The sequence below is a fragment of the Carcharhinus amblyrhynchos genome, chromosome 15 (genome assembly GCF_965287045.1).
Source record: "Carcharhinus amblyrhynchos chromosome 15, sCarAmb.v2.hapA, whole genome shotgun sequence".
Taxonomy (NCBI): domain Eukaryota; kingdom Metazoa; phylum Chordata; class Chondrichthyes; order Carcharhiniformes; family Carcharhinidae; genus Carcharhinus; species Carcharhinus amblyrhynchos.
The window spans coordinates 60645048-60663802 of NC_137338.1; the positions used below are offsets into that span (position 1 = coordinate 60645048).

Consider the following 18755-nt stretch of genomic DNA (forward strand, 5'->3'; position numbering starts at 1 on the left):
AGGAGGGGAGGGAGCAGAGGGAGAGGAGGAGGAGAGGGAGAGGGAGAGGAGGAGGAGGGAGAGGAGGAGGAGAGGGAGAGGGAGAGGAGGAGGGGAGGGAGAGGAGGAGGAGAGGGAGAGGAGGAGGGGAGGGGGAGGAGGAGGAGAGGGAGAGGAGGAGGAGAGGGAGAGGAGGAGGAGAGGGAGAGGAGGAGGAGAGGGAAAGGAGAGGAGGAGGGGAGGGAGAGGAGGAGGAGAGGGAGGAGGGGAGGGAGCAGAGGGAGAGGAGGAGGAGAGGGAGAGGGAGAGGAGGAGGAGGGAGAGGAGGAGGAGAGGGAGAGGAGGAGGAGGAGGGGAGGGAGAGGAGGAGGAGAGGGAGAGGAGGAGGAGAGGGAGAGGAGGAGGAGGAGGAGAGGGAGAGGAGGAGGAGAGGGAGAGGAGGAGAGGGAGAAGACGGAGAGGAGGAGGAGGGGAGGGAGAGGGAGAGGAGGAGGAGGAGAGGGAGGAGAGGGAGAGGAGGAGGAGAGGGAGAGGAGGAGGAGAGGGAGTGGAGAGGGGAGGGAGAGGGAGAGGAGGAGGAGAGGGATTGGAGAGGGGAGGGAGAAGAGGGAGAGGGAGAGGGGGAGGAGGAGGAGGAGAGGGAGGAGAGGGAGAGGAGGAGGAGAGGGAGAGGAGGAGGAGAGGGAGTGGAGAGGGGAGGGAGAGGGAGAGGAGGAGGAGGAGGGATTGGAGAGGGGAGGGAGAAGAGGGAGAGGGAGAGGGGGAGGAGGAGGGAGGGAGAGGAGAGGGAGAGGAGGAGGAGAGGGAGAGGAGGAGGAGGGAGAGGAGGAGGAGAGGGAGAGGGAGAGGAGGAGGAGGAGGGAGAGGAGGAGGAGAGGGAGTGGAGAGGGGAGGGAGAGGGAGAGGAGGAGGAGAGGGATTGGAGAGGGGAGGGAGAAGAGGGAGAGGGAGAGGGGGAGGAGGAGGGGAGGGAGAGGAGAGGGAGAGGAGGAGGAGAGGGAGAGGGAGAGGAGGAGGAGGAGGGGAGGGAGAGGGGGAGGAGGGAGAGGAGGAGGAGAGGGAGAGGGAGAGGGGGAGGAGAGGGAGAGGAGGAGGAGAGGGAGAGGAGGAGGAGAGGGAAAGGAGAGGAGGAGGGGAGGGAGAGGAGGAGGAGAGGGAGGAGGGGAGGGAGCAGAGGGAGAGGAGGAGGAGAGGGAGAGGAGGAGGAGGGAGAGGAGGAGGAGAGGGAGGAGGAGAGGGAGAGGAGGAGGAGAGGAGGAGGAGAGGGAAAGGAGAGGAGGAGGAGAGGGAGAGGGGGAGGAGAGGGAGAGGGGGAGGAGAGGGAGAGGGAGGGGGGAGGAGAGGGAGAGGGGGAGGAGAGGGAGAGGAGGAGGAGAGGGAGAGGAGGAGGAGAGGGAGAGGAGGAGGAGAGGGAGAGGGAGAGGGAGAGGAGGAGGAGAGGGAGGGGAGGGAGAGGAGGAGAGGGACAGGAGGAGGGAGAGGGAGAGGAGGAGGAGAGGGAGAGGAGGAGGAGAGGGAGAGGGGGAGGAGAGGGAGAGGAGGAGGAGAGGGAGAGGAGGAGGAGAGGGAGTGGAGAGGGGAGGGAGAGGGAGAGGAGGAGGAGGGAGAGGGAGAGGAGGAGGAGAGGGAGGGAGAGGAGAGGGAGAGGAGGAGGGAGAGGGAGAGGGAGAGGAGAGGAGGGAGAGGAGAGGAGGGGAGAGAAGGGAGGGGAGAGGAGAGGAGGGAGAGGAGAGGAGAGGAGGGAGAGGAGAGGAGAGGAGGGAGAGGAGAGGAGGGAGAGGAGAGGAGGGAGAGGAGAGGAGGGAGAGGAGAGGAGGGAGGGGGAGGGGATGGAGAGGAGAGGAGAGGAGGGAGGGGGAGGGGATGGAGAGGAGAGGAGGGAGGGGAGAGGAGAGGAGGGAGGGAGAGGAGAGAGTGGGGGAGGGAGGGAGAGAGAGAGGGAGAGGAGAGGAGGGAGGGGAGAGGAGAGAGGAGAGAGAGGAGGGAGGAGAGGAGGGAGGGAGAGGGAGGGAGAGGAGAGGAGAGAGGGAGGGAGAGGGAGAGATGGAGGGAGGGAGAGGAGAGAGTGAGGGAGAGGAGGGAGAGGAGAGGAGAGAGGGGGGAAGAGGAGAGGAGGGAGAGGGGAGGAGAGGAGGGAGAGGGGAGGAGAGGAGAGGAAGAGGAGAGGAGTGAGGGAGAGGAGGGAGGGAGGGAGAGGAGAGGAGGGAGGGGAGGAGAGGAGGGGAGGAGAGGAGCGGAGGGGGAGGAGGGGAGAGGGAGGAGAGGAGGGAGAGGAGAGAGGGGGAGGAGGGAGAGAGTGGGGGGGAGAGGAGAGGAGGGAGGAGGAGCGGAGGGGGAGGAGGGGAGAGGGAGGAGAGGAGGGAGAGGAGAGAGGGGGAGGAGGGAGAGGGGGGGGGAGAGGAGAGGAGGGAGACGGGGAGGAGAGGAGGGAGGGGGAGGAGGGAGACGGGGAGGAGAGGAGGGAGGAGGGAGGGGGAGGAGAGGAGGGAGGGGGGGGAGGAGGGGGAGGAGAGGAGAGAGGGGAGAGGAGGGAGGGGGAGGACAGAGGGGAGAGGAGGGAGGGGGAGGAGAGAGGGGAGAGGAGGGAGGGGGAGGAGAGAGGGGAGAGGAGGGAGGGGGAGGAGAGAGGGGAGGGAGGGGGAGGAGAGAGGGGAGAGAGGGGGAGGAGAGAGGGGAGAGGAGGGAGAGGAGGGAGGGTGGGTGAGGAGAGAGGGGAGGAAGGGGGGGGAGAGGAGGGAGGGTGGGTAGAGAGGAGAGAGGAGAGAGGGGGAGGAGAGGGAGGGAGGAGAGGAGGGAGGGAGGGGGGGAGAGGAGGGAGTGGGGGAGAGGAGAGGGAGGAGAGGAGAGGAGGAGGAGGAGAAGAGGGGGAGTAGAGTAGGGATGGGGGAGGAGGGGGAGGAGAGTAGGGATGGGGAGTAATGGGGAGGAGAGGAGAGGGAGGTGGGAGAAGAGGAGAGGGAGGTGGGAGGAGAGGAGAGGTGGGAGGGGAGGAGGCAGAGGGGTGGGGAGGAGTGGAGAGAGGGGAGTAAGAGGGAGAGAGGGGGGTGAGGGAGGGAGGTAGGTCAGTTGGGGAGAGGGAGGGAAGTAAGAGCGGTGGGGAGAGGGAGGGTGTGGAGAGGGAAGTAAGAGGGATGAAGGGTGGGAGGGGAGAGGATGGGCGGGAGGGGAGTGGGAGGGGAGAGGAAGGGTGGGAGGGGAGAGGGGGAGGAGGAAGAGGAGGTGGGGAGGAGACGGCTAAGGTGGGGAGGGAAAGCAGAGTCAAAGGGTTGGGAAGAGGGGTGTGGTGAAGAGGAGCGGGTGACGTCACCTAATCGAGATTTACCACGATTATGACAGGCGTGTATTGAGTGGACAGTCAGTCTTTTTCCTCTGCTCGAAGGGTCAGTTACTCAGGGGATAGAATCACCATGGAATCCCAACTGTACAGAAAGAGACCGTTCAGCCCATCAAGTCTGCACTGACCACAATCCCACCCAGGCCTTATCCAATATGCCGGCATATTTACCCAGTCATCCCTCTAACTTCCACGTCAGGACGCTCGTGCAATTTTACCATGGCCAATCAACCTAACCTGCACATCTTTCGAAAAAACCCATGCAGACGCAAAGAGGACGTGCAAACTCCACAAAAACAGTGACCCAAGCCAGGAATCAAACCCACATACCTAGAGCTGTGAAGCAGCAGTGCTAACCACTGTGCTACCTTCGTGACAGATTGAGAGTGAGGGGGTGAAAGTTTTTTTTCAAAAGGGTGGTGAATACTTGGAACCTGCTGCTCGAGGCATGGTGGAAACAGATTCTATCACGACACTCGAGGCATCTGGAGAGATACGCGAATCGGCAGGGACAGAAATATGGACCGCGTCAATAAGTTAGAGAGGCATCTGTGTCAGCACAGATGTGGTGGGCCCAAGGGCTTGTTCGGTGCGGCACTGTTCTTTGTCCTTTGTGGAGATTCCAGCGTTGGACACCGGTAAAATGTCTGACAACATCAGGTTTAATTCCTACCGATTTATTTGGTAGTAAACTCACAAGTTTGAGGTTTCGCTCTTCGTCAGGTGAATGAAGAGTTCTGGCCTCAGACAGCGCATGTAACAGCACAGACAGTTTACAGATTACTGATTAGAATGTGAATCTTGGCACCTAACCTGCTGTTCAAGTCTTAATCAGTAATCTGTAAACTGTCTGTGCTGTCGTATGCTCTGTCTGAGACTAAAACTCTTCATTCACCTGACAAAGAGCGAAACCTCGAAAGCTTGTGAGTTTACTAACAAATAAATCGGTTGGACTTAAACCTCGTGTTGTCAGATTTCTTACCGTCTTTGATCAGTAGCTGTTACTATAAATTTGTTTGGTTCGCATATTCGGTCATCGAGTACGCATGAAATGTTGGCAGCCTGGAAAAAGGGATGGAAAATATCCCCAAGCTTTTGAGGCTCGTGAAGAGGTGTGCACGTAGAGGCCAGAAATGCATAAAGACTGCAACTAGTTCAGGTCGGTGGCAAGTGTGGATGTGTTTACATACACTGTATCAAATGCTCTGTCCTGTCGCACAAATGTTCCCATGGACTAGGATCTAACTGCTATTTTTCATATTTTAGAGGAGGACCTATTTGCCGAATCTGGAATGGTATATTAAAGTTCAGGAAAACAACCGAGGATTGACTGACAGCAAGAACAGTAATTACACTGATATTTTCGAAACACTAATGACCAAAACAGCTATTTATGGAGAAATTATTGTCTGTCTTGAGTTTGTGTTTTTGCAGCTTTTTTATCAGCCATCACAGTCCTTGGGTACAGTGTGTGCGCTCTCATGCTAAGTGACATTGAGAATCATCACCCAATAGTTACACAGCAGATATCTGTAATGACCTGAGATTGATTAGCAAACGATCTAAAAATAGCTAAACTTAAAAATGACTTGTTCTGACAAATCCCATTGTCTCCTTCAGTTAAACAGCATTGAGACAATCACTACTGATAGTTCCCATTCTGTGATGGGCAGTGCATAATAAGCCATGGCTTTTGAACTACCATTTTTAATTAAAGATCAAAAGCTGGTTTCCTGGATGCAAATGAATAGCTCGAGACCTTTCACTGATGGAAAGAGTTTATTTGTTAAGCCTTGTGCTCAATTTAGCCGTGGATATCAGTCATGAGCTGTGGCGGTGAATTCTTGTGTGCGATGAAATCTCTGCACTGTCGAACTGAATTTATGCAAGAAGCACGTTTGACCTGTTTAAACGATTTGCCAATTGGATCACAGAGCCATTATTTTATTTGGACCTGACAAAACATAGAACATAGAACATTACAGCGCAGAACAGGCCCTTCGGCCCACGATGTTGCGCCGACCAGTTTTTTTAAAACAAAAAACACTGACCCGCTAATCAAAACCAATCCCTTTTCGTCCATAAACCTATCCATAGATCTCTTAAACGCCCCCAAACTAGGCGCATTTACAACCGCAGCAGGCAGGGCATTCCAATCCCTCACCACCCTCTGGGTAAAGAACCTACCCCTGACATCCGTCCTATAACTACCACCCCTTAATTTAAAGCCGTACCCCCTCGTGCTAGCATTCTCCATCCGAGGAAAAAGGCTATCACTATCCACCCTATCTAAACCTCTAATCATCTTATATGTTTCAATAAGATCCCCTCTTAACCTCCTTCTTTCCAGCGAAAACAACCCCAAATCCCTCAGTCTCTCCTCATATGACCTCCCCTCCATACCAGGCAACATCCTGGTAAACCTCCTCTGCACCCTCTCCAAAGCCTCAACGTCCTTCCTGTAATGTGGGGACCAGAACTGCACACAGTACTCCAAGTGCGGCCGCACCAGAGTTGTGTACAGTTGCAACATGACGCTGCGACTCCGAAATTCAATCCCCCTACCAATAAACGCCAAGACACCGTATGCCTTCTCGACTACCTTATCTACTTGATTCCCAACCTTCAGGGATCTATGTACACATACACCTAGATCCCTCTGCTCCTCCACGCTATTCAAAGTCCTCCCGTTAGCCCTATACTGAACACATCTGTTACTCCTACCGAAATGAATTACCTCACACTTCTCCGCATTAAACTCCATCCGCCACCTCGCGGCCCAGCTCTGCAACCTAAGTCACCCTGCAAACTATGACACCCTTCCTCACGATCTCCCACACCACCGACTTTGGTGTCATCAGCAAACTTACTAATCCACCCAACTATACCCTCATCCGGATCATTAATAAAAATGACAAACAGCAGTGGCCCCAAAACAGATCCCTGAGGCACACCGCTCGTAACCGAACTCCATGACGAATATTCACCATCAACCACCACCCTCTGTCTCCTATCTGCCAGCCAATTCCTGATCCAAGTACCTAGATTACCCCCAAGCCCATACATCTGCATTTTCTGCAGAAGCCCACCATGGTGAACCTTATCAAACGCCTTACTAAAATCCATATATACGTCAACTGCCTTACCCCTATCCACCTCTTTGGTCACTTTCTCAAAGAACTCAATAAGGTTACAAAGGTAATGATTCAGTCTCCCGATGGATGAATTCGACAATGAAAAAAGCCATTAATTCTTTGACGTTTTATAAGTGACCAGACGACAGTATCTTCGTGTCAATGCCATCCTCAGCAATAATTGACGATGTTATTACAGAGACTATCGTGCTGAATTTTCCAGTCAGGAAAAATGCGATCTGAATGTTTCATTTTCTTCTGATGCCACTCCCAGGAAGGGCATTTATCTTACCAAAGACTATTTATATGCTTACATGTATTCTTCTTTTCATACTTGACTTTTTTTTGCCTAATTGTAAATAAACATTTTACATGGTGTGGTCTCAGAATAATTACTGCTATCACCATAGGAACAGGACTAGGTCATTCAGGCCCTTGAATTAGTTCTACCGTTCATTTGCATTATAGCTGATCTGTCTGATAACGCCTATCTTATAAACTTTGTCTAACAAAATCTATCAAACTCAGGTTTTGAAATGTACGATTCAATCCTGTCCTCGACATTTTTCCCCCAAAATAAGTTCCAGATTTCCATTCCCCCTATTTTCCTCCCTCCAGGAAATAATAAATCACAATTAAATCCTTGGGTTCTTAGGTTGAAAATTATTGCACGAGGTTCGATTGTTTTGCTGATGGGACGCAGGTCACCAGGCAAGTTTGCAGCGGTTTCTGAGAAAAGTTTGTGATTTCTTGCACATTTATGAAATTTAGATGGCTTGGAAACCAACCAAGTAAAAAGTATTACCCTACAATCAAGTTTGATCAAGGTTTGTTAAGACGAATGCAATTCCCAACATCGCTGGTATTTCTCACATTCTGAACCCGAATCCGTTGTGTGTTTGTTCGAGAATATTGTGTCCGTTGAGATGTTGGTGTTGGACTAGGGTAAGCCATTTAATAAGCCAGAGGTTAATATTTTTGTGAAAAAAACGTTGAAAATTTAATTTTTTTTTAAAAAAGACTTGCTGTTAGATTTTGAACTGCCTGAATAACACCACACGTCATCTCTAATGTAGTGGATACAGAACAACATTCACGTTACGTGAGACAATTTTTCGGTTCCATCGACTGTGCCACAGAATCTTGCAATTCGGGTGGACGGTCGCTCACCGTATTTGCACTTTGATCGAGTAATCTGAAACTAAAGTTATTGACCCCCTCTCTCTCCGTCATCCTATGTTTTCTTTTTGTTACCCTAAAATCAAAAGCTCATTTACGTTGCAGGTATCACGTGGGATCACTAAATCTTTTGAACCTGAGATTTTACAAACTAAATACAAGCTGACTCGTCAACATATTGGGAATTCAGACACAGCTATCGCTGTGCCTCTACTGCATCTTCTGTGTATCGGTGTTTATAATCCTCTGTAAAGGGATTCAGAATGGCTTGGAACCAATGATCGGTAGAGCGGAACTGACAAGATCGGTGTAGATATGATACAGAAAGAGTTATAAAGCACCCAAAATGTATTGCTTGCGTAGAGGTACGTATAACCACAATTGGACAATTTAGACATTTAGTTTTGAAAATATTTATACCTTTCTTTAAAACATAATACTGCTGCTAAACCAAGGTTTAAAAAAAAATCAGTCTCCAGCCAGCCCTTATGAGTGGGATACGCATTGAACCGATGATAGGGAAGTCTAGGAAATATCAGGAGACTGAGTAAGATCCTTAAGGTTCGTGAGCTGATCACGCAGTCCCATACTGCCCAGGTATATAACCTATACTTATAATGATTGGGTCGTACCCAACTGGGGTGGGCGAATAAGCTTTGAAAATTGTACAATTGTGGAATTAAACGGAATCTCAGAATTGATTTGGAACTATCCGAATCGCTTTCCCTCGTACGCTGGCCGAGCTTGGAAAATAAAGAATGGCTCTTAACAGAGTACTGTCTTCGCGCGTTTGTTAGCTGAGTCGTTATTAAGAGTGGAAATCCCCTACGTACAGTCGTAGAGATTTACAGCGTGGAAACAGACTTTTCAGCCCGTTTCTCCGTGCCGCCCATTTTTTAAAAACCCCTAAGCTAATCCCAATTGCCCGCGTTTAGCCTATGTCCCTTTATACCCATCGTGCCCGTGTAACTATCTAAAATAGAGAAAGGAAAACCAGCGTAAAATATAGATTCTAAAAAAGGCTCCTGCACCTTCATACCTGAATTCCTGACGTGCACAGTTCTCCACGTAATATCGAGCCTATAGAATCTTGATGAACGAATAAAGCTGGCGACGTCAGCGTGGTGGCTCTCGCTTCTGGGGCTTGAGTCAGAACCCAGCCCAGCCTAACACAATGTAGGCCTCCTCCGGCTGTTGTTAGATAAAAAGGGCCGTAACTTTGCAGTAAAATAGGTCATAAAAATATATATTTGGTTTGAATGTGTTGCATGGGTTCAGTAAGGGGCATCCTTGAGAGTTAGGTTCGTTAGGACAGAGGGAGATTTAGTGAAAACGTTACACCCTTGAACACGTACAAACGTCTTTTACCTAGACTCTGAAAAATAAAGCAGTTCTAATTAAAATTCAAAGCCACGTTCCACGATACCGTATAATTTTGACATACACCTTTATTATACTGACGTCAGACACTGCAACTATCAACCAAGTATCGGCAGTTCTGATCAGCTCAATGAACACCCTCAATTAAAAATAAGCAAACTAGTGCAAGATGGTAAATAGGAAATAAATCATGGAACATAAATGATACATTTAGTTAATAAACTGTGTATGTACATTAAAAACTGAAGGAAATTTCAAACAATAAAAAAAGTCCTAATTTCTTTATATGCAGTTTTGATTAACTAAAGTTTTATCTTTTATGAACCCGACTTTCACATCCCATTGAGAATGTGCATGTTGGTTGTAGGCAACAGATTTGAAGAACACTTTTTACTTTTAGGAGACAGATTTATACTTGATCCATGGATTAGTGCCACGAACATCAAACGCTGCTTCGTTGCAGTAAATGTTGTGAGCCAGCTCTTCTAGGGGTGGTTCAGGGTCAGTGGTGGCAAACTGTGCTCCTTCTTCTACCTCTTGCCTGACATGAGCATCAATTTCCTATAAAACAGCACAAGTGCTCCAAGTGAAACATTGCACAGCAACTACTGCACGGTGAAATGGTGCTGAAAGGGAGCATCGCCGTTAAAGATAGATCCTTACTTCGCTATACGCATACACACACACACACACACACACAGGTGATATTGGTCTATCCCAGTAATGTGAAATGAGCTTAGTGAGGTTAATGGGAAGGAAAATTGACTGTGATGCCGAACAGGCTACTGAGCACGTTGAAGTTAGTTCTGTCGACCGATTTCATCCTTGTTATGTCTTCGTACCCACAAACTGCTGCTTGATTCTAATTTTTCAAACAATTTAATTTGTTTGGGAGAAAATTAAGTCCTGGAAATGCACAACAGGACAGGCAACATTCAAAAAAAGTTACCCTTTTCAAGTCACACACACAATATTTATCTTTTCTTATAGCTGCTGACTGCCCCATACTTTCTTCCTTGCTTCATGTTGCATTTTTAAAATTTTATTTCTATTTTTGAAACATCCGTATATATGAACTTAGGAAATAGGTGAAGTAGGCAATTGGGACTCTTCAGCTTGCCCCATTGTTCAATATCAAGGTTAATCTGCATGTTCCAAATTTCACATTCCTATCTGTCTTCGATAACCTTTGATTTCCTTGCATAACGAGAATCTTCCTCTGCCGTAAAAATATCCAATGCGTTTACTGCTTCCTGCGGTATAATGATCATTTTCTGTGCTGTATACCTCTATGATTCTGACTGCAAGCCACTGTGAATTTTAACATATATTCGCGTCTATTCTATTCGTAGAATATCAGAGTCCCTTAAGTGCAGAAGGACGCCATTTGGCCCATCGAGGCTGCGCCGACAACAATCCCGCCCGGGCCCATAACCCCGCATATCGTATTTACCCTACTGATCCCCCTGACGTCCCCCTATCAGTAAGGAGCAATTTAGCATGGCTGATTAACCTAACCCAGGGGAAACCCATGCAGATGCAGGAAGAAGATGCAAACTCCACACGCAGCCACCCAAATCATATCCGTGTCCCTGGCGATTTGAGGCAGCAGAGTTAACCGCTGTTCCCTCTGTCTCCGTAGATGCTGTCAGACTATTACAGTGCAGCACTCGGATGCACAAAAGACTCGATTAGGAAGATATAATTTTAAGTTAGCTTGTTTCGTCCTCCGGCCAAGATCTAAAAATCCTTTCCGAATTGGTATAATAGAGAAAGGGTATTAGGAGTAAACTGGCCAGCTGAATTGCTGAATTAATGCTTGTTCGTAATATCTGAATTTATGCTCGTGGAATACAAGGACAGGTATCTAAGTGGATTGATAACTGGCTTGGTAATAGGAGACAGAGAGTAGTAATGGAAGCTGGAGGTCTGTCACTAGTGGTGTGCCTCAGGGCTCAGTATTGGGACCTCTTCTATGTGTAATATAGATAAATGACTTGGAAGATGGACTAAGTGGTGTGATCAGCAAATTTGCAGATGACACTAAGATGGCCGGATTGGCGGACAGTGAGGAGCAGTGTCTGGCAATACGACAGGATATAGATAGGCTGGTATATCGGGCAGATAAATGGCAAATGGAGTTTAATCCTGATAAATGTGAGATGATGCATTTTGGCAGAAATAATGTAGGGGGAAGTTATATGATAAAGGGTAGACCTATAAAGAGTATAGAAACGCAGAGGGACCTGGGGGTGCAAGTGCACAAGTTTTTGAAGGTGGCAGTACAGGTGGAGAAGGTTGTGACGCTAGCTTATGGTATGATAGCCTTTATAGGAAGGGGTATAGAGTATAAGACCTGGAGTCTAATGTCGCAGTTGTATAGAACGTCGGTTCGCCTGCTTTTGGAGTACTGTGTCCGGTTCTGGTTGCCTTACTGAAGACGTGGAGACCCTGGAGAGAGTGCAGAACAGTTTACCAGCTTGCTGCCTGGTATGAAAGGACTGGGTTATGAGGAAAGATTGGGCAAATTGGGGCTGATTTCCCTTGAAAGATGGTGACTGAGGGGAGGTCTAATAGAGGTATATAAGCTTATGAAGGGTATAGATAGAGTAAACATTGGTAAGCTTTTTCCTAGATTGGAAACGCACATTACGAGGGGCCACGGGCTTAGGGTGAGGGGGGGGGGGGGGGGGCGATGTCTCATTCGGATGTTAGAGGGAGGTTTTTCGCACAGAGGGTAGCGGGGGTATGGAATGCTCTGCCAAGCAAGGCGGTGGAGGCAGGCACGCTGGAGTTGTTTAAGAGTTACTTAGATAGGCACGTGAGCGGGATGGAGATGGAGGGATATAGGAGACTGTTTTAAATAAGGTTCAGGAGCCTTGGGGCGTCCCTGGGAATCAACTGATTCCTATGGATCTTCCAACATATTTTCTGGCTCACTTGTTTTACTTTTGAGCTTCTGGGGATACCCTTATTTGTACAAGGATGTGCACGGTATTGACGTTTTTCTCTTTTAATCCACAGGTGCTTCGGTCCGCCTTGTTGTCCGACAAGGTGCGTACACGCGACGGGTCGTACGAGGGCTGCTCTCGGTTGTTTCGAGAGTGGCCTAGTACTTCGCGTCGTTAGCGTACGCTTAAACTGGACCAGATGCCGGGCAACACGACAGCTCAGTGACCATCACTGTTTGCTGTGCGGATACGTGGATTTGGGCCGGTGTCTGCAGGAGTTTGTGCGTTCTCCCCGTGCTCGCGCGGGTTTTCTCAGGGTGCTCCGGTTTCCTCCCACACCCCAAAGATGTGCTGTTAGGCTGATTGATGTAACAAATTGTCCCTAAATCAGTCTTCCCTCAATGTGGAATGCCGTAAGCATAGACGAGGGTCATGGGTGGAGGGGGGAAACTCGATGTTAAAATGGCGGCGTGGGCTCGTTGGGCCGAGGGGCCTGTTTCCAGTGCTGTGTTGTTCTTATTTAATGCCTTTCGTATAAAAATATCTCAAAACGCTTCTTGCGGCGCGGTCAGTCACGGAGGCAAATTTGACAACTATTCAGTTGTTATTTTAAAGTTTACGTGTTAGTGTCACAAGTAGGTTTACATTAACAGTGCAATGAAGTTACTGTGAAAATCCTCTAGCCGCCACACTCTAGCACCTGTTTGGGTACACTGAGGGAGAATTTAGCCTGGTCAATGCACCTAAACAGTATGTCTTTCAGACTGTGGGAGGAAACCAGTGCACCCAGAGAAAACCCACACAGGTATGGGGAGAACATACAGACCCTGCATAGACAGTGACCCAAGCCAAGAAGAATCCTTGACGCTCAGGCAGCAGTGCTAAGCACTATGTCACTTAAAATCAAAGTTTCAACGCATATGATCATTTGTCGCATTCAAACCGATCGCAAAGGCCGTAGACGGGAACGTACCTTCAGCTCTTCCACGCTGGACAGATTATTGTTCAACAGCCTCTCCTTCAACAAGGAGATAGGATCACTTTTACTTCGCACTTCCTGGATCTCTTCTCTGGTACGGTAACTGCGTGCATCAAAGTACAATCAAAACCGTTTCGTTCCAACATGCTGCAGGTCATCAACTTTCGTTCTTGATATCTGATACTAACTAAATCCCAATTAAGACAGAAATAATTTAATAATGTAAGGGATTGTCGCTCAATTCTTAATAACTGCAATCATCTTTGAATTGGTTAAGTTAACCCATCACTCATTACAAGTTATTTTGTTAACCTTAATCTGCAGGATGAATACCAGGAGAAATTGTGCACTGCTGGAGAAGTGGAGCTAATCGGTAGAGGTTAAAAAAGATTTGGTGCAGCCGCAAAGCAAAAGAAATAACTGGAAGGAATATTATGGAGATGTTATTTTTGAACCTATCACATTGCTTAATTTTTCAAATTTTATTTAGAATTTTCCACTGCTGCGCAGGATTAACATAACACCCTGACATGAAAAACAAGTTGACTTCAGCAGAGGTGGAAATATATTTACGTGAGATGTGCCGCAATACCGATGGTTATTTAAATATGTTACCTGTATCTACGCCTCTCAGTTGTTCTTGTCAATTATTTATATTTTAGGTTTATTGGTTAGAGGGAATAGCTTTCTAAAAAAACTGAACTTCGTTCCTGACGCACGACGTTCCATTCCACGAGCATTATCGTCAGAAACAGTGGGTTTGTGAAGTACAACTTTTAGATGTGACACCAAGAGCTGCATTTCAAAATGTTGTTTACTGTCTCCAAGTGGAAATTCGAAACTGTAATAAAACGTGACTAAAAAAGATACCAATAAATGGTAGGAATTGCAGTGCTTTGCCTCACGGGGTGGTGGGAGCACGTTCGATTGAGTTTTTAAAAGGCAATGTGCGAAATACATGAGACAGGAAAATTTGCAAGTATGCGAAAGGAAGAGAGCGTAGGAGTGAGGTAACTGGATGATACAGAGTGGTGGAAACACTTTCTAATTTAGCTTTCAAAAGGCAATTAGATAAACTCGTGAAGGAGAAAAAAACTGCAAGTACGTGACGAGACTGCAAAGGAGTGGGATTAACTGGATGACACAAGATCCAGTGACAGGCTGAATATCCTCCTCTGGATATCAAAAACAAACAGCACTATCTCAGAACTTGGTGCAATTCTTCTTCATGCAAAACATGGAGCCAGTGACCAGTGAACAAAATTCTGCAACAATTAATTCCTTGTTTACACATCTCCTTCACAATGAAGCTGCTAATGCAATTTAAAGCAAATGATTAGAAGCAAACTGATTCTGTCATTCAGATTATTTCAAAACTGTATTTCTTCTAAGCTTATATTAAACTACATCCCTCTATAATTTCCACAATCTTCTATTTACGTTTGTAGCTCTGACCTTCTGGCATGAAACAGCAATACTGTTTATTCAGCATCACACACAAATGTTCAATATTTTAATATCCCAGCAGCTATTTTCTCCACCGAGCACAGGCACAGGAGAGCGACATCTCTGTATACAAGATACAAAATAGCAAAGAAAGGACCGATGACAGCTTTGCAACCCTCAATGCCTAGACCCTGAGCAATCAACTCAATACAGGTGTCTACGATTCACTGAACGTCCATTCGTAAATCAGGAGGTTTTCTACGGCTCGATATCTGGTTCAAAGTTGATGCTTGGAGTGTAATCCACTGGTTTCAATATCACACTGAGATTCAGGTTGTCTTTACCTGATACCAGGATCACTCATACTGTGTCCGTGATAACGATAAGTTTGCAGTTCCATCAGGATGGGGCCCTGAAATTGAACAAATGCTATAAGTTAAAGTTTATTTATTAGTCACAAGTCAGCTTACATTAACAATGCGACACAGTTACTGTTAACGTCCTCTAGTTGCCGCACTCTAGCGCCTGTTCGGGTACGCTAAGGGAGAATTTAGCATGGCCGATGCACCTAAGTAGCGTGTCTTTCAGACTTTGGGAGGAAAGACAGGTTTAAGGTACGAGGGGCAAGGTTTAAAGGAGACGTACGAGGCAAATTTTTTACAGAGGGTGATGGGTGTCTTGATCTCATTGTTGGGGAAGTAGTGGAAGCAGATACGATAACGACTTTTAAGGGGCATTTTGACAAATACGTGACTAGGATGGGAATAGAGGGATATGGTCCCCAGAAGGATAGGGGGTTTTAGTTAAGTCAGGTAGCGTGGTCAGTGCAGGCTCGGAGGGCCGAAGGGCCTGTTCCTGTGCTGTAATTTTCTTTGTTCTTTGAAACCACAGCACCCAGAGGAAACACTTGCAGACGCGGGTAGAACGTGCAAATTCCACACAGACAGTGACCCAAGCCAGGAATCGAACCTGGGTCCCTGGTGCTCTGAGGCAGCAGTGCTAACCACTGTGCCGCTCAAAGCTATTCATTATAATGATCGTTCTAATACACAGGAAGACATAGAGCATAATAGTTGACTGGAACAGCTACAAGGCGTTCATCTCATTGAAGGATTCATATTAAATCAGAGGTTTACAGCAGTGAAACAGGCTCTTTGGCCCAACTTGTCCGTGCCGTCCGATTTTTACCATAAAGTTAGTGCCGATTGCCTGCATTTGGGCCGTATCCCTCTACGCCAATCTTACCCGTGTAACAGTCTAAATGCTTTTTAAAAGATAAAATTGTATCCGCCTCTATTACCATCTCTGGCAGCTCGTTCCAGCCATTCTCTGAACTCTTTTATACCCGTCCCCCCGATGATGTATCGTAAACCGTAAGAATGCTGAGACTACTTTATCGCTGTTATCGCTTCTGATACGTCCTCCTCCAACTATTGGGTCAGTTTCACTTTGCGATTCCTCTTAAGTACGTACGCATTTCTTAGATTCCTTTAAAATTCCAATTCCAGACTGTAAAATAATCTCTCTATAGAATATCTTGATTTATTTCCCCACGGTCTACTGAGAGTTATCACTAGGTCAACTTTTAGTGGAGGAACGTCATCAACTACAAAGTGCAGTGGTTACAACTATTCATCATTAAGACTAACCAGCAATAAAATGCAATTAAACCACCTTTAGAAAATTCTTAGTCAACATGAAAAAATACAGACATACAAAAGAAAATTCAAGATTCTTAATGTAAGCCAAATTAAGGAACAACAACAATAATGGTTCATGATTCTGCTTAAAGCCTTCAGTGAGATGAATGTCTGGTAGCTATACTGGATGCCTATTATTGTATAGGAACAAAATGCTACAAAAACCCATGTGACCGTCTGCTGTGACAGAAACAGAGTTAATGTTTCAAATCCAATATGACTGTTCGTGACCAACGAGCATACTGGACTCAAGACGTTAACTCTGTTTCTCTCCCGCAGAAATTGTTAGACTAATTGAGCTTTTCCAGCATTTTCTGTTTCTAGTTCAGGTTTCCGACAACCACATTATTTCGCTTTTATTACCTATTACGGTCTATACTTCCCTATAACGTTTCATATGAAACAATTGACTCGTAGTCCTGAATCTCTATCGATTTTTAAGGATGCGTTTGGCTAATCTAGGTTTCGACAAGTTGTAAAAGTTAACAGATGGTAGTGAGAATTAAACAAGATGAAGTTAATCTCAACATTTACAAAATCATACTCAAGATTTATGTCCAAACCTTTGCAGCAATTCACACTTGCTCCTGAACACTCACATGTGTCATGTAATCACAAGTTGTTTTGATAGACCAACTGGCACAAATTACATTCTCTGAGCTAAATATTTTAGAAAATTTACTGTTTTCATAACTCTAACAAGTGAACCATTTATATCTAGAAGTTGTGTTCACATATACCAGTAAAGACAATGTGTTACCTTTCCAGACCTGCAATGCTCTGCTGCAAACTTTGTTGCTTCTCTAACGCATAATATATCCATGCCATCGACCTGTAAACAGAATTGTGTAAGATAGATTCGTGTATGACATACGTACAGCTGTAGAGACACCCTAAAGAATCATAATGTTTTTGTTCCTTTTTCCCATATAGTGTTATTCCTTTGCCAGGAAATAAGAGCAATGCTGTTTCTAACAGTAATATGTAGGGTATGGCTCACACTTCTAGATTTGCTGCACACTGTGACAAACAATCAGTTCCAGGTGGCATCCTGCTGCTTTGCAGCAGTGTGCACCAAGACACTATAATGCCACTTTGCCCTTAGCAGTTAAAACGTAAGCACTTTGATAACCAATGTTAGATAACATCTTTGATAACAAGCAGTCAAAAATTGTATGGAATGAAATAAAATTTTGCACAGAATGTTGCACAATGGTTACCCAACCGAATACAATGGTAACTACGATCTCTACAAGTACTTTTTTAAAATTCGTTCACAGGATGTCGATATCACTGACGAGCCACTATTTATTGTCCAACTTTACTTACCCTCGAGAAAGCGGTGAGCTTGACAGCCAAGTGGCTTGCCGGGCCTTTTCAGACAACGGTTAAGAGTCAAGCAAAATGTTGACGTGCGTCAATCCGGGAAAATGCATTATTTATCATGGGGGCCTTAGTTATGTACGTCAGCATTGTGATTGAAACTAGACCCGTCACCAATAGAACTTGATGCAGTTTGGTGGTATCGAGGAAGAGATATCACAATTTATCATATTAATAAGTGGCGTTGCTTAGTAACAATCTGTTTATTGAATAATGTATTACACGGCTAGATAAAACATCTTTTGTCAGAATCAATGACTGAGAAATTCCTCACATCTAATGAGATGGTGAGCTTAAATGAAAGAAAAACAAGAGTTTATGTGCCACAAAACATTGAGAATTTATCCCTTTAAAGAAAAATGTTTTGGGTTTCAAAATTACTGTTGTTTAACTGAGGGCCCTTACGATATTTTGTAATTTCAAACGTAATTAGTATTATATTAAAAATACTAGTCAATAGTGGAATAGAAGTTACATTGTCATTCTAGGTACAAAATAAATAGTACGTATATTGCAAAGCAAATAAAACTGTCTCTTACTTACAATACTTGTGTGGTATTCTTGAATGAGTCAGGTATCTTACCCTCAGGCCAGGGATGTAGTCACCTCTCTTATAATAGTCTGTGCTGGCTGCTGCTCTTTCCACGGAGGTACCCATGCCATACCTGTTGTTCTCACAGATAAATATACAGGGTAGCTTCCATAGCATTGCCATGTTGTAAGTTTCAAAAATCTGGCCCTAAAAAATGAAGATTAATATAAATAACGCAGGAGATTTAATGACAAAATAAGGATTTGAGTAAAACATCCAGTGCCGTTGCCCCTTCACTTTCACTGTCCCGTATAACACCTCAAAAGATCCTACTAAGTGTGAAATTTAGAAAATAAAGTTCATTCCTTCAAAATCTGGCTCAAAAATCAATAAATAGAATATTACACCATTAACAAAATAGATCTACGAGCCAGTATAGTTATACAAAATTTTCTTCACCAGTGTCTCCAAACAATGCTACAGTGCAAGCCAAGCACCAGTGCATCCCTTACCCCGAATTGTCCACCTCTGAAGAATCATACAGATTCAGAATGTTAGCTCTGTTTCTTTTTCCACAGATGCCGACAGACCTATGGGGTTTTCCAGCATTTTCTGCTTCCGTTGCCGTGTTTCATTAGGTCGGTTGCATCGATGTGTGCGTATAAACTTCAGCCGCGTACTAAGTCGACGGATTCCTATAATTTACACGTACCTCAAATTGCTAACATCAGCAGATCTTGTTTTCTGATTTACAATTT

At 46.1% G+C, this 18755-nt stretch overlaps 2 protein-coding genes across 2 annotated transcripts in view; one reads left to right on the forward strand and one right to left on the reverse strand.

Moving 5' to 3' along the window:
- map3k15 (mitogen-activated protein kinase kinase kinase 15) overlaps nucleotides 1-5269 on the forward strand; it is a 124228-nt gene extending 118959 nt beyond the window's left edge. Inside the window, exon 28 of the mRNA XM_080204027.1 lies at nucleotides 4580-5269. Coding sequence (XP_080060153.1) covers nucleotides 4580-4643 — 64 coding nt within the window. The 3' untranslated portion in view covers nucleotides 4644-5269. The remainder of the gene's footprint in view (nucleotides 1-4579) is intronic.
- Nucleotides 5270-9056: 3787 nt separating this feature from the next.
- Nucleotides 9057-18755, reverse strand: part of LOC145353355 (pyruvate dehydrogenase E1 component subunit alpha, mitochondrial-like) — a 37757-nt gene continuing 28058 nt past the window's right edge. The window contains exons 7-11 of the mRNA XM_080204028.1: nucleotides 18049-18204; nucleotides 16843-16914; nucleotides 14727-14794; nucleotides 12931-13039; nucleotides 9057-9567 (exon numbers count right to left, since the gene is read on the reverse strand). Coding sequence (XP_080060154.1) covers nucleotides 9403-9567; nucleotides 12931-13039; nucleotides 14727-14794; nucleotides 16843-16914; nucleotides 18049-18204 — 570 coding nt within the window. The 3' untranslated portion in view covers nucleotides 9057-9402. The remainder of the gene's footprint in view (nucleotides 9568-12930; nucleotides 13040-14726; nucleotides 14795-16842; nucleotides 16915-18048; nucleotides 18205-18755) is intronic.